Here is a 12634-nt window from a genome sequence, read left to right on the forward strand (position 1 = left end):
GACAGCAGGATAACATGGAGCTCATATCACCATTCATGTTCCTGACAGCAGGATAACATGGAGCTCATATCACCATTCATGTTCCTGACAGCAGAATAACATGGAGCTGATATTCATGTTCCTGACAGACAGACTGACATGTTGTATTGAGTTTAGATCTATCGTCCCTCAGTAAAACTCTTCTACTGGTTTCTACTGCAGGATCAACAGGATCAGCATCATGTTGATCCTCTTCTAATCAGCCAGTTCAGCTCTTTATGAGACTTCATGAAACGGTGTGTGTGTGTGTGTGTGTGTGTGTGTGTGTGTGTGTGCAGGTAAGCTGGAGGCGTCCAGCTGTGATGTGGACCAGTTCCACTGCTCTAATGGGAAGTGCATCCCGGACTGGTGGCGCTGCAACTCGATGGACGAGTGCGGAGACAACTCAGACGAGGACCTGTGTGTGGACTCGCCCTTCTCCTTCCAGCCCTGCAGCCTGAACCAGTTCCCCTGCCTGTCCCGCTACACCCGCATCTACACCTGCCTGCCCCACAGCCTGCGCTGTGACGGCAGCATCGACTGCCAGGTCTCACACACACACACACACACACACACACACACACACACACACACACACACACACACACACACACACACACACACACACACCACACACACCACACACACACACACACACACACACACACACACACATTTATTATTCTCGGTTGTTTCTTTTATGCGGGGGGGGGGGGGGTTATTCAATATCTTCTAAATTCTAAATTACATCAAATGTCTTGGCTATTCATAATAATAATTAATTAATAATAATTAATAATAATATTATTGAATATTGGCTGAGCCTGTTGTGTGTAGATATCAGATTGTTGTGTAGCCTGTCGTAGAGTTTTATCAGTTATGAGGTTTTCATACCTCATAGTGATGTACATATATCTCATGTAGTATATACAGTATATCTCATACTGTGTGTGTGTGGTGTGTGTGTGTGTGTGTGTGTGTGTGGTGTGTGTGGTGTGTGTGGTGTGTGTGGTGTGTGTGGTGTGTGTGTGGTGTGTGTGGTGTGTGTGGTGTGTGTGGTGTGTGTGGTGTGTGTGGTGTGTGTGTGTGTGTGTGTGTGTGGTGTGTGTGTGTGTGTGTGTGGTGTGTGTGGTGTGTGTGTGGTGTGTGTGTGTGTGGTGTGTGTGTGGTGTGTGTGGTGTGTGTGGTGTGTGTGTGGTGTGTGTGTGGTGTGTGTGTGGTGTGTGTGTGGTGTGTGTGTGTGTGTGTGTGTGTGTGTGTGTTGCAGGACCTCGGAGATGAGATCGACTGTGATGTTCCAACCTGTGGAGAATGGCTGAGGAACTTCTACGGCTCCTTCAGCTCTCCCAACTACCCCGACTTCTACCCCCCAGGCAGCAACTGCACCTGGCTGATCGACACTGGAGACCACAGGAAGGTAACCTCTGACCTCTGACCCCTGACCTCTGATTCCTGACCTCTGACCCCTGACTCACCAGTCTTCAGTAACAGCAGCTGGTTTGTTGGAGATTTAAAGGACAGTTCAGGTAACTCAGGGTTGGAGGTTGTAGAATTTCAGGGTTTGTCATCAGGACCAGAAGATGTCAGATGATAAACTGAATATATAGAAAGTGTCATCAGTCTCATCTGCACGACTTCCAAAGAGCTTTTTAATGAAACATGCGATCAGCTGTTTGAAAACATCCAGAGCTGAACTGGACTCCAGGCTGAATGTCTCAGTGTTGAAGGACTGGAGACTTCCTGAATCTCTCAGGACCCAAAGACCTGAACGTTAACACACCAACACTTTCCTCCTGGTCTGGTCCGGTCTACACACCAGACCAGGAGGAAAGTGTTGGTGTGTTGGAGAAATAAAGCTGCAGGTCAGACAAGTCAGGGATGACGACGCAAGTTTTTAACCAATCAGCACAGTGCAGTGGGAAGTCCCGCCTACACAGCCAATTAGATGTCTGCTTCTTCTGTTTAGCCAGTTGTGTCATTAAGGCCTTCAGCTCCTTCACTCCCTTCTCAGTTCCTGTTAGTTTCACTGTGGCCGATGGAACGGCTTCGGTGTCCTCCAAGAATTTCTCTGCAGGAAATACAAGAATATTAAAATATCAAATTCAGAAGCAGCAACAGCAGTGAAGTTTAGCCACTGAATGGGAGCTTGGAGCAGATCCTCAGCTAACATCTTCCTCCTCCTCCTCCTCCTCCTCCTCCTCCTCCTCCTCCTCAGGTCATCTTGAGGTTCACGGACTTCAAGCTGGACGGGACGGGTTACGGCGACTATGTGAAGGTGTACGACGGTTTGGAGGAGAACCCTCGCCGTCTCCTCAGGGTTCTCACCGCCTTCGACTCCAGAGCGCCGGTCGCCGTGGTTTCATCGTCCGGACAACTCCGAGTTCACTTCTACGCCGACAAGATCAACGCTGCCAGAGGATTCAACGTCACATACCAGGTGTGTCACCAGGACAGACCAACCAGGGGGACTAGTCCTGGTCTAACTGTGTCCTGTGTTCTACCAGGGGGACTAGTCCTGGTCTAACCGTGTCCTATGTGTTCTACCAGGTGGACTAGTCCTGGTCTAACTGTCCTGTTTTCTACCAGGTGGACTAGTCCTGGTGTAACCGTGTCCTATGTGTTCTACCAGGTGGACTAGTCCTGGTCTAACTGTGTCCTGTGTTCTACCAGGTGGACTAGTCCTGGTCTAACCGTGTCCTATGTGTTCTACCAGGTGGACGGGTTCTGTTTGCCCTGGGAGATTCCCTGCGGAGGGAACTGGGGTTGCTACACGGAGCAGCAGCGTTGCGATGGATACTGGCACTGTCCGAACGGCCGGGACGAGCTGAACTGTTCGTCCTGCCAGGAAGACGAGTTCCCCTGTTCCAGGAACGGAGCCTGTTACCCCCGGTCCGACCGCTGCAACTACCAGAACCGCTGCCCCAACGGCTCCGATGAGAAGAACTGCTTCTTCTGCCAGCCGGGGAACTTCCACTGCAAGGTCAGGCCTCCTAGCATCAGCTGTTATGTTTGTGTTTATTATTAGCTTTTATGTTTTACCACCAGCAGCCTTAGAAACCAGTACAGAAACCAGTCTGGAAATCCCTTTATCTGCTGCCTGTTGGACCATGGTCGCCTTGTTTCCTTCTTTGTGGGCTGCAGCTGAACTTTTGAGTGACATCACCTATCTACAGCCAATCATGTACTTGTGTTGTAACATGTGCCTCTCTTTTGTTTAGAAGGTTTTATTTTTGATATTTATATATACAGTATATAATGAAAAAGTAGGCAATTTCTTGGCAGTGCAGTTGGGCAATCGTCCCAGCAACAGGCAAATAAGTGTGACACAGTCAGAAATCTATTCTTAAGTTTCCTGTCAACAAGATGAGAAGAGATTAAAGCAACATTGCTGAGGCCAAACTGTCTGAGGCCCATCGGTTTCTCATCGTACACAGACTGTGACCTTTGACCCCTGTCCTCCCTCCAGAACAACCGGTGTGTGTTTGAGTCGTGGGTGTGTGACGCTCAGGATGACTGTGGCGACGGCAGCGATGAGGAAAGCTGTCCGGTCATCGTTCCCACCAGAGTCATCACCGCCGCCGTCATCGGTAGCCTCATCTGTGGCCTCCTATTGGTCATCGCCCTCGGCTGCACCTGCAAACTCTACTCCCTCCGCATGTTTGAACGCAGGTAAGGACGTGCAGAAAGTACATCCTGTATCAGTACTGACCCTACATCCTGCATCAGTACTGACTCTACATCCTGTATCAGTACTGACTCTACATCCTGTATCAGTACTGACTACATCCTGTATCAGTACTGACCCTACATCCTGCATCAGTACTGACTCTACATCCTGTATCAGTACTGACTCTACATCCTGTATCAGTACTGACCCTACATCCTGCATCAGTACTGACATTACATCCTGCATCAGTACTGACTCTACATCCTGTATCAGTACTGACATTACATCCTGCATCAGTACTGACATTACATCCTGTATCAGTACTGACTCTACATCCTGTATCAGTACTGACATTACATCCTGTATCAGTACTGACTCTACATCCTGTATCAGTACTGACATTACATCCTGCATCAGTACTGACTCTACATCCTGCATCAGTACTGACTCTACATCCTGCATCAGTACTGACTCTACATCCTGTATCAGTACTGACATTACATCCTGTATCAGTACTGACTCTACATCCTGTATCAGTACTGACATTACATCCTGCATCAGTACTGACCCTACATCATGTATCAGTACTGACTCTACATCCTGTATCAGTACTGACATTACATCCTGCATCAGTACTGACCCTACATCCTGTATCAGTACTGACTCTACATCCTGTATCAGTACTGACTCTACATCCTGCATCAGTAGTGAACCTATATCCTACATCAGTGCTTCCACTAGATCCTACATCAATACTGAAACTATCCTACATCAGATATACAGGATTAAATAATCATCATTGATGTTCGAACACAGGTGAAGACTGTAGAAACTGTATCCTACATCAGTACTGCAGCTGTATCCTGCATCAGCAGCACCTACTGAGACTTAAAGCAGGAGTTTGGCTGTGGACCCACGTCACAATTATCACTCTTATGACCTAAACATGTTTTTTTTAGGTTATTATACAGGCTAATTTGTCAAAATTAATTTGTAGGCCAGTAAGCCAGTGGCTCATATTGTTTTATTAACCTAGCTGAATGTGCTGTATATTGTTACTGGCACTGGGGAAGGCTGTGGGACGCAGCAGCCAGGGTGTCGTTTGAAAATGTTCTGTACCCATACCAATACTGGTACATATGAATTTGATACCAAAATGGTACTTTTTAAATGCGCATGCTGACTTTTTTTTTTTACTATTATATAATTTCAGTGTAATATAATTGAATATATGGGACAACAACAAACCAGATGGGAATGAACAGATTAGAAATTGATCCCTCCACCAGATCTTTAGACCTACTAAGACTGTAGGATAGATTAAAGAGAAAATTAATGATCCTACATCATGTTTGTCTAAAACAGAGTTCATCAGATTTTAAATGGAGTTTTCAGGATGTTGTCAGGTGACTCGTCCAGGAAAGAAAGCTTCTGCTAGTCATCTAGTTGAAGTGAATTAACCCAGTCTGACATAGACAGCCTCTGATTGGCTCCTGTTTCTCAATCCTAGCCATGTGATTGGTTATTGCAGGTCGTTTGAGACCCAGCTGTCACGGGTGGAGGCGGAACTCCTGAGGAGGGAAGCCCCACCCTCTTATGGTCAGCTGATTGCCCAGGGCCTCATCCCACCAGTGGAGGACTTCCCAGTATGCTCTGGGAACCAGGTAACACACTACAACACACACTGTAACACACACTCATCCCTCTTTCCTCTCCTCCCTCCCTCCCTCCCTCTGGCTGGTAACATACCAGTTTAACAGCATGCTCTCTCTCTCTCTCTCTCTCTCTCTCTCTCTCTCTCTCTCTCTCTCTCTCTCTCTCTCTCTCTCTCTCTCTCTCTCTCTCTCTCTCTCTCTCTCTCTCTCTCTCTCTCTCTCTCTCTCTCTCTCTCCTGTCTCCTCAGGGAAGCAGGTCAGTCTAGTAGAGAAAAATCCTCCTCTCCTCTCGCCTCCTCTCTCCTCCTCTCCTCTCCTTTCCACTGTCCTCTCTTCTCCTCTCCTCCTCTCCTCTCCTCTTCTAGTATCTGTGATAGTTTTCATTCCAAAACACTATTTACATCAAATGTTCAAAGGAGTCACCAGTACTACAATAAGATTCCAATAATAGTCCAGTTTAGAAAAGAAGAGAATACTACTACTGCTACCAATAACCAACTCCGTACCCAGTCAGTACCCCAGATACCCTACCTCCCTCTGTCCAATCATACCAAGATACCCTACCTCCCTCTGTCCAATCAGTACCCAGATACCCTACCTCCCTCTGTCCAATCATACCCAGATACCCTACCTCCCTCTGTCCAATCATACCAAGATACCCTACCTCCCTCTGTCCAATCATACCCAGATACCCTACCTCCCCCTGTCCAATCAGTACCCAGATACCCTACATCCACTTGTCCAGTCATACCCAGATACCCTAACTTCCTGTCTAATCATACCCAGATACCCTACCTTCCGTCTTTCCAATCAGTACCCAGATACCTTACCTCCCTCTGTCCAATCAGTAACCAGATACCCTTCCTCCACCTGTCCAATCATACCCAGATACCCTACCTCCCTCTGCCCAATCAGTACCCAGACACTCAACCTCCACCTGTCCGATCAGTAACCAGATACCCTTCCTCCACCTGTCCAATCATACCCAGATACCCTACCTCCCTCTGTCCAATCAGTAACCAGATACCCTTCCTCCACCTGTCCGATCGGTAACCAGATACCCTTCCTCCACCTGTCCGATCGGTAACCAGATACCCTTCCTCCACCTGTCCGATCAGTAACCAGATACCCTTCCTCCACCTGTCCAATCAGTAACCAGATACCCTTCCTCCACCTGTCCAATCATACCCAGATACCCTACCTCCCTATGTCCAATCAGTACCCAGATACCCAACCTCCACCTGTCCAATCAGTAACCAGATACCTTCCTCCACCTTTCCGATCGGTAACCAGATACCCTTCCTCCCTCTGTCCAATCATACCCAGATACCCTTCCTCCACCTGTCCAATCATACCCAGATACTCTACCTCCCTCTGTCCAATCAGTACCCAGATACACTTCCTCCACCTGTCCAATCATACCCAGATACCCTACCTCCCTCTGTCCAATCAGTAACCAGATACCCTTCCTCCACCTGTCCAATCATACCCAGATACTCTACCTCCCTCTGTCCAATCAGTACCCAGATACCTAATTTCCCTCTGTCCAATCATTCTCAGATATCCTACCTCCCCCTGTGTGAATTTGTCCAAACATCATCATCCATTATTTGCAGCATTGCTTTTATTTGTGTACTGGCATCAGACTGCTGGAAAAGTGTCCTACCTGCCAGAGATGAGTCCTGCAATTTAGAAAAGAACAAACAGCCTGTTCAGGTGCAGCGTATTTCAGTCCAATCTCTTCTACCTGCATCTACTGAAACATAGATGTAAATGGAGAGATTTAATTATATGCAGTGAATCTTGTTAACCGACTTGATGCTATTGGCTCTCTGCCTCCTGACCAATGTTCAATCACCGCCCTGCTACAGATTTCTAATTACTTTACTATTTTACTTTATTACTTTTCCATAATGTGTTTCTTTGATGCCAGCAGCAATCTTGGGAGAGATGTAAACATTTCTAGAGGCTAGAGACCTCATTTTGGAATTAAAACCTTCACGTACTAGTGCAGAAATACTGAGTTAAAGAAAGCAAAAATATAGTTTGACAACATTTTTACAAATGTTTCTCTGTATCTCTCTCTCTCTCTCCAGGCTTCAGTCCTAGAAAACCTCCGTCTTGCTGTTCGTTCTCAGCTCGGCTTCACCTCCCTGCGCCTTCCCTCTTCTGGTCGTCATAGCAACCTGTGGCGTCGCCTCTTCACTTTTTCGCGGTCCCGGCGGTCCGGTTCCCTAGCGCTGGTCTCTGCCGACCCAGAGGACGGTGCCGGTACTGGGAGCACTGGGAGCTCTGGGAGTTCTGGTTCGGACCTTCTGACCCCAGATTCTGATGACACAGACACTGAGGGCGAGCGCGGGAGGGAGAGAGAGAGGGGCGGCGGGGCGGTGGGCGGGCCGGTTGCCCCCCTCCCCCAGAAAACCCCGCCTTCCAGCGCTGTGGAGGCCGTAGTATCCGTGACGACCACTGCGACCACCACGACGGCCACACCCAGCCGGGACCGAGGCCGGGATAGACCAAGAGAGGCTCGGTACCCCCCCAGCCCCAGCCCCGGTCCCGTCGCCATAGTAACCTCCAGTCCAGATACCGAACACCACGGTGAAGCCTCAGAGCTCCAGGCTCCGCCCACCTCCGCCCTGCAGCGCCTTGCCCACAACCTACATCGCCTCGCCAGAAACCTGACCAGAACCAACCAGAACCAGAATGCGAACCAGAACCACAGCCCACTCAGACAGCTGGAGACCGGAGGAGGAGGAAGAGGAGGAGGACGAGGAAGAGGAGAGGGAGTGGAGAGGAGAGGAAGCCGAGAGGAGGAAGAAGACGTGGAACTCCTCATCCCGGTCTCTGACTCCGACTCCTCCTCTTCCTCCTCATCGGTCAGCGAGAGCTGCCGACCGCTTCTGGAGCCCCGCCCCTCCTCCACCTCGGGTCACGTCCCCCGCCATCACCGTGGAAACGGTGGCCGCGGAGGCAGGGACGGTCCGTGTGAACACTGTGGGATGGTCCATACCGCCCAGATCCCCGACGCCTGTCTGGAGGCTACAGGCAAGACGGAGAGCAGCGACGATGAGCTACTGCTACTATGCTAACCAGGTAGCCAGAAGGCTACCATGTTAGTCTGGACTACAGATCACACATTAGACTGGACTAACACATTAGACTGGACTAACACATTAGACTGGACTACAGCAAATATATTAGACTGGACTACAGCAAATACATTAGACTGGACTACAGCAAATACATTAGACTGGACTACAGCTAGCCAGCAGGCTAACCCATTACCCAGCAGGCTAACACATTAGACTGGACTATAGCTAGCCAGCAGGCTAACATATTAGACTGGACTAAAGGCTAACGGTTAGCTCATCTGGACAATCTGCTCTTCTCACCAGGATTTGTTTCCACTCTTGATGCCATTTTGTGTAAAAAACAAACAAACTGGGAAGGACACAAAATGGCCTCCAAGTTGGTGGAAATAAACTGGCTCCAAGACTCCTCAAGTTCCTCCTCCTTCCTCTCTGAGTGAAGGAAAACAAACTGGAAAGGACACAAAATGGCTGCGAAGGGAGTGATGTCATTAATTGAAAATGAAAGATGAATGGAACGACCAGTTGATTAACATCTGGATCTATGAACTACAGGTCTGGTTCCAGTGCCAGCCACCAGATGGAGGAGTGGCTAGAAAAGTTAATGATATTATTCCTCATTGGTACGACCATAAATACACTCCCCCATTGTTTCTCTGGTCCGTCCTTTAAATACACTCCCCTCTGCTCAGCTACTAACTGTGAGCTAGAGGACACTACTGTGCTGGTCCGACATTAATTACTGTCCTCCCTTTGGTGTGGCCATCCGTTAACACTGTCCATCTTGGTCGGTACGACTGTAAACTGTGTCCCCACAGCTAAGAACATCGGTTCCTCGTTGATAAGAATGTGGTTCCGACTGTTCTCACTTGTCCAACTGGGAACCTTTTCTGCCTCGGTACGATGGACATGTTGGAGTCCCCTTCTGTAATGGTTCTCACTGATGAGTCTGTCTCCTGTCACAGGCTTTTAACACCAAACACTATTGGAGTTCCTGTTTGGTTCCTGCGGTTTGGTTCCTGCATGGTGTCGGTGTTTCCACCCTGTACTGCTCCCTGATGCTTGTTAATATTGATAATAATGAATCTTCCAAAAGGAAGAGCAGGTTCTAGATCTGTCTATTCTAAATAATAGAGGAGGTTCTAGATCTGTCTGTTCTAGAAGATGGAAAAGGTTCTAGATCTATCTATTGTAAAAATTAAAAAAATATAGAGGACGTTCTAGGTCAGTCTGTTCTAGAAGAAAGGGAAGTATGAACGAAAACAAACAGAAAGAGCAGCTTAAACACTTGTATGTGTTGTAAAGGTCAAAGGTCACGACTGGGTTCTACATTACATTAACTACGTAAACAACAGCAGATGAACTCTGTTTCACTACTGACAGTTACTGCTTCTGTCTGTGGGACAGCTGACTGTTCAGAGTTACAGACACTAGAGGAGTCTGTGTTTCAGAGTTACAGACACTAGAGGAGTCTATTTCAGAGTTACAGACACCAGAGGAGTCTATTTCAGAGTTACAGACATTAGAGGAGTCTGTGTTTCAGAGTTACAGACACCAGAAGAGTCTGTTTCAGAGTTACAGACACTAGAGGAGTCTATTTCAGAGTTACAGACACTAGAGGAGTCTGTGTTTCAGAGTTACAGACACTAGAGGAGTCTGTGTTTCAGAGTTACAGACACCAGAAGAGTCTGTTTCAGAGTTACAGACACCAGAGGAGTCTGTGTTTCAGAGTTACAGACACCAGAGGAGTCTATTTCAGAGTTACAGACACTAGAGGAGTCTGTGTTTCAGAGTTACAGACACTAGAGGAGTCTGTGTTTCAGAGTTACAGACACCAGAGGAGTCTATTTCAGAGTTACAGACACTAGAGGAGTCTATTTCAGAGTTACAGACACTAGAGGAGTCTGTGTTTCAGAGTTACAGACATTAGAGGAGTCTATTTCAGAGTTACAGACACTAGAGGAGTCTGTGTTTCAGAGTTACAGACACTAGAGGAGTCTGTGTTTCAGAGTTACAGACACCAGAAGAGTCTGTTTCAGAGTTACAGACACTAGAGGAGTCTGTGTTTCAGAGTTACAGACACCAGAGGAGTCTGTGTTTCAGAGTTACAGACACCAGAGGAGTCTGTTTCAGAGTTACAGACACCAGAGGAGTCTATTTCAGAGTTACAGACACCAGAGGAGTCTGTGTTTCAGAGTTACAGACACCAGAGGAGTCTGTGTTTCAGAGTTACAGACACCAGAGGAGTCTGTGTTTCAGAGTTACAGACGTTAAAGGAGTCAGTCTGAGCGCCATGGTAACCGAAATGTCAACATAACTTCGATACCAAAAGATTCACCTTCACCAAGTCAACATGAGACTGAGCTGGAGTCCAACAGTCCAGCAGGTGTTGAATCGGATCAGGTGTTGAACCGGATCCAGGTGTTGAACCGGATCAGGTGTTGAACCGGATCCAGGTGTTGAACTGGATCAGGTGTTGAACCGGATCCAGGTGTTGAAACGGATCAGGTGTTGAATTGGATCCAGGTGTTGAACCGGATCCAGGTGTTGAACCGGATCCAGGTGTTGAACCGGTTCCAGGTGTTGAACCGGATCAGGTGTTGAACTGGATCCAGTCTAAACCGGTCGACTGTCTCAGATCAGTATCAAAGTTTTGGATAATGAACTTAGTTTTGGTATCGAAGTCAAAGTTCTGGTCTCATGATGAACACTACTGAGGATTCCTCTGCTCCAGACAGGATCTCTGCTCCTCCTCCCTGACAGCTGCTCCTCCTCCTCCTCCTTCCTCTTCTTCCTCCTCCTTCCTCTTCTTCTTCCTCCTCCTCCTCCTTCCTCTTCCTCTTGTTCTTCCTCTTCTTCCTCCTCCTCCTCCCTCTTCTTCTTCCTCCTCCTCCTTCCTCTTCTTCTTCTTATTCCTCCTTCGTCTTCTTCTTCCTCCTCCTTCCTCTTCTTCCTCTTCCTCCTCCTCCTCCTCCTCCTCCTCCCAGACTGACTCGCTCCTCTTCTCCTGCTGTTGTATAAACCACAGATGAAGCCATTGAAACTGAATTGTCTATTTATTAGCTTTGTTACAGTTTTGGTACTGAGATCTCAGATGACCTTGTGTGAGTGTGACTGTCTATATTTATTATTATTATTATTATGACTATTATTATTCTGAATATTAATTTCCTGTTCAGTAGCTGTTACCTGACCTGCATGATTAAAGTCGTCTTGTGCTAGTTTTTTCTTTAAGTGAAAAGTTGTTGAAAACAAAGTCTATAAACTTTAACTGTTAACTGCACTAAAGATTAAAGGTACAGAGTCGTTCTGCTGCCTGCTGTGTCTGTTTCTGAGCAAAATATTCACATTTTAGAGAATATGGAGGTAGAACACAGTCGAGCAGTGGTTCTCAACGTGGGGTCCGGGGGCCACCAGGGGTCCTTGAGGGGGTTCCAGGTGTTCAGAATGTAGAAGAAAGACTGTTCTGATCAGTTTCTCTGTTCTCTCTCTACCTGCAACACAGACAGTCAGGGAGTTCTGGACAAAATCATCTGACAATAAAAAATTTAGGCAAAATCTCATCAGATGGGGTCTCTGGCTCTGATGTGGACTGGATTAGGGTCCTTGATATGAAAAAGGTTGAGAATCACTGGAGTAGAGAATATATCTGCTCCCTCTGGTGGCAGAGAGAAGAAGTGCAGGCATCAGGATCTAATGGAGCAGTAATGAAATGTTTCAAATCCTTTCCTCAAGTCAAAGTGTAAAAGTCTTAAATTGATTTAAAGTATAAAAGTAAAAGCAGCCGTCTAAAGTGTTTTTTGATGCTCTAAGCCGGTTCTCTGTTCCTCTGGATCCCAGATGATGAGAAGAGTCTGCAGCTCAAATCAATAACGTTAGCAGGCTGCTATTGTTATTTTGATTTTTATTATTATTTGTTGCTTGATTGGTGATCTGTGTCAGGCTTACTTTGACAACCCAGTACAGATCTGAAGAGAGGGGAAAGACAAAAGGCATGCTTATACATTAAGAATTTTCCCTCTACTTACAATAATCAAACCTACACACACATTGCTCTTATCTATTGTCTTATCTCATCTACTAAAACTATTTAACTCATTAGTGTTCAGTGACATTTTCAGAGTTTTCAGAGATGGATTTAAAGACGGGGTGAAGGGATGCTAAGTGCTCACCCAGGTCACAGACCACAGGCAGCAGGTCAGTGG

At 47.2% G+C, this 12634-nt stretch overlaps 1 protein-coding gene across 1 annotated transcript in view; it reads left to right on the forward strand.

The window, feature by feature from the left end:
* Positions 1-11738, forward strand: part of lrp12 (low density lipoprotein receptor-related protein 12) — a 17896-nt gene extending 6158 nt beyond the window's left edge. Inside the window, exons 5-11 of the mRNA XM_071514393.1 lie at positions 318-565; positions 1286-1435; positions 2234-2455; positions 2732-2998; positions 3485-3687; positions 5217-5349; positions 7437-11738. Of these exons, the coding sequence (XP_071370494.1) occupies positions 318-565; positions 1286-1435; positions 2234-2455; positions 2732-2998; positions 3485-3687; positions 5217-5349; positions 7437-8429 (2216 nt within the window). The 3' untranslated portion in view covers positions 8430-11738. The remainder of the gene's footprint in view (positions 1-317; positions 566-1285; positions 1436-2233; positions 2456-2731; positions 2999-3484; positions 3688-5216; positions 5350-7436) is intronic.
* The last annotated feature ends 896 nt before the right edge of the window (positions 11739-12634 follow it).

Source organism: Centroberyx affinis, unplaced genomic scaffold, assembly GCF_046629955.1.
Source record: "Centroberyx affinis isolate AG114_WGS23_722 - 3 ecotype Tasmania unplaced genomic scaffold, CSIRO-AGI_Caff_v1 ptg008635l_1, whole genome shotgun sequence".
In the NCBI taxonomy this organism is placed as follows: Eukaryota; Metazoa; Chordata; class Actinopteri; order Beryciformes; family Berycidae; genus Centroberyx; species Centroberyx affinis.